The sequence below is a fragment of the Diaphorina citri genome, unplaced genomic scaffold, assembly GCF_000475195.1.
Source record: "Diaphorina citri unplaced genomic scaffold, Diaci psyllid genome assembly version 1.1 scaffold8440, whole genome shotgun sequence".
Taxonomy (NCBI): Eukaryota; Metazoa; Arthropoda; class Insecta; order Hemiptera; family Psyllidae; genus Diaphorina; species Diaphorina citri.
The window spans coordinates 1-2,691 of record NW_007385815.1 but is presented as its reverse complement, the minus strand read 5'-3'; the positions used below and the strand labels follow the sequence as shown (position 1 = coordinate 2,691).

General features: G+C 44.3%; 1 protein-coding gene across 1 annotated transcript; it reads left to right on the top strand.

The window, feature by feature from the left end:
- The first annotated feature begins 99 nt into the window (after window positions 1–99).
- LOC108254061 (sodium/hydrogen exchanger 5) lies at window positions 100–1,981 on the top strand. Its single transcript, XM_017449021.2, has 4 exons — window positions 100–145; window positions 648–940; window positions 1,358–1,499; window positions 1,868–1,981. The coding sequence occupies exons 1-4, from the start codon at window positions 122–124 to the stop codon at window positions 1,979–1,981; spliced, it is 573 nt and encodes a 190-aa protein (XP_017304510.2). The 5' UTR covers window positions 100–121.
- Window positions 1,982–2,691: the final 710 nt, after the last annotated feature.

Genomic DNA, 2,691 nt, shown 5'->3' with positions numbered 1-2,691 from the left:
TAAAAACCGCAGAGAGGCGAAAGCCAAGTATGAATGAGAGAATACACGAAAGAGTAAGTACTGTCAAATCATGAAATAAGTAGATAGGCACCTAAAAACCGCAGAGAGGCGAAAGCCAAGTATGAATGAGAGAATACACGAAAGAGTAAGTACTGTCAAATCATGAAATAGGTAGATAGGCACTCCTTCGTGGTACCTAAACCAGAGTCTTATCACAATATTTGTGGATATATTAGCATTACCAAGTGCCTCATTTGCAGTGCAATAGTCCTAAACAAAAATGGACGCGGCACACAAGACACAAGGGATCAAGAGGAGACCGCCTTAATATAATACATAAAACTCACAAAAGTGCCTCATTTGCAATTCCCATTTTCCACTAATATTTTTACATTGGTAATGCCTCTGGTCGCTGCTCGATCAAAGTAGCTAGCTACTCAGCTTCATGAGGCTGAGTAAGTGCACCCCAAGCACAGAGGGGAAAATACTTCGACCCTAACGGGAACCACCCACGGAGGTTCTCTCATAATCCGATCCTATCCTCTTTTCTACCCAAATTCTATCTGGGTTCTACCCGGATAAAATCCTATTTTGGTTACTTGGGTCACCCCTTTAAGTCACTCTCTCACCTCTTCCTTCTCCCACAGCTGATGGATCACGTGATGGCGGGGATCGAGGACATCCTCGGTCGTCATGGCAACCACCACGTGCGCGACCGGTTCAAACGGTTTGACAACCGATTTATCCGACCGTATCTGTTGCGGGATCACCAACAAGGGGCAGAACCAAAGATCCTCGAAACCTACTCGAAATTGGCGATGAAGGATGCGATGGAGTTTATGAGGCGGAATGCGTCAACTATAGGCGGAGGCAGCATTACGGGAACGGACTCGATGAGTGCGATCTTCCGCAACTATACCACGGGCCATTTGAACGGAAGGTAAGCCGCTAAAGTTAAGGTAGAAACACACTACCATCACGTCACGTCACATGAAGGTCGTGGAGTCATGGGGAGTCAGAAAGATGTAGTTCAAAGTTTTCCCATAGTACATATGTACTTTAAAGTTTTGTAGGTAATCCCGGTCAGCCACACTACTATCACGTCACGTGATTTGACGTAATGGATGTGTGTTTCTACGTCTACCTTTAAAATAGAATAGAATATATCCTGTTTATATTGGGAGGGAAAAGGGAGGACGAAAGATGTTAAAGGGAACTGAGTTCCAGAGGGTCTCCCGCGTGTAAGGCGAGCGCAGTGACCACTACGCCGTGGGAGCTGACTCCCATTCTGGCAGTATAAACAGAGTATGTATATTCTATTCTATTATCTAATTCCTAATTCTATTCAATTCCACAGTTCTAGTCTGACTCAGCTGGACAACACGAGTACGTGGAATATAGATCTGCAAGAGTTGGACTACAACCCGTCCAAGAAAGACCTCACGGATGCGAAGATCCATCATCTTCTTTCCGAAGAACTGTGTATGCCGCAGAAGAGGGTAAGATATTAATTTGGACACTTTACCAAATATACCCATCATTTTTCGGATCATTTTTATTTATTTGCCAGTCTAGTTTGGAGGGTAGCACGTCTGACTTGTAAGCGCTAGGCCGCGGGTTCGATTCCCACCCGGGGCGGATTTTATCCTGAACGGATAAGGTTCGTTCTCGGAATGGCTGGCTCTCTCCTATCCTGTCTTCCTTCTCTTTTCACTTTCGGGGCGGTAAGAATTTAGCAGTTACAGTTCCCTCTATCAAACCGCTTAAAAAAAAAAAAAAAAAAAAAAAAAAAAAAACGGGGTTAAATCTCACTTTGTGGACCCGCTCCAAAAAGTCATTCTAATTTTTGTCCATGTTGTTCAAGCAGCATCGGCGACTGAGCTACTCCCGACAATACGGTGGACGACGGAGGGATTTGTTCTACCCAGAGTCACATTATAAGATGCACATGAACATGTGCGTCGCCTTGATGGCGGATTAGGAACATCACCATCGGACGGAAGTAAACGCTCAACAAAGTATGGTATCTTGTTGTTGTTGTTGTTGTTGTTGTTGTACCGGCTTTAGCTATGGCCCAAAGGTGATGACTAATAGAGAAAATATCTCTTTTATGAGCCATACACCACGGTGATGGTCTCTAGCCATGTTTAATTGGATCGTCCTGAACCACAGTCAACCATTGTGAGGACTTGCGCTTGTTCTTACAAGGTATGTATCAACCTAGCCGGTGGATTGGAGGGTTTTGGGTTCGAATCCTGGCAGATTTTCAGGGATTTATCTACCCAGGTCAATTATAAAATGCACATGAACATGTGTCGTCGCCTTATGGCGGATAGGAAACATCACCATCGACGAAGTAAACGACTCAACAAGGTATGTAACCCTCTTTTGGCCAGCTTGTCACCGAACGGAGGGTAAAACCCCCGTCACTAAAAACCTTTTAACAGTGATACAATGCCCACCATCGACAAAATTTGCACTCCTTTTTCGATTGCAAATATTTCAACGGGTTACTTTCTGGTGTTCTCGTGTCGACCCAGCACCTAAATGAGAAGCATTGTGTCTCTCCTCCCCCATCTGATGAGAGACATACTACGAGATGGGAATGCTACAACACACACCACAAGCGTCTAATGTAACAGTTGTTTTATTGTTACGAATTAAAAACGGGGGTAAAACACTCTTTTTTCT

Coding starts and splice junctions, on each gene's coding strand:
- LOC108254061 (XM_017449021.2), top strand. CDS start 122: ATGAATGAGAGAATACACGAAAGA. Junction 941..1,357: donor ACGGGCCATTTGAACGGAAG/GTAAGCCGCTAA, acceptor TCAATTCCACAG/TTCTAGTCTGACTCAGCTGG. Junction 1,500..1,867: donor TGTGTATGCCGCAGAAGAGG/GTAAGATATTAA, acceptor TTGTTCAAGCAG/CATCGGCGACTGAGCTACTC.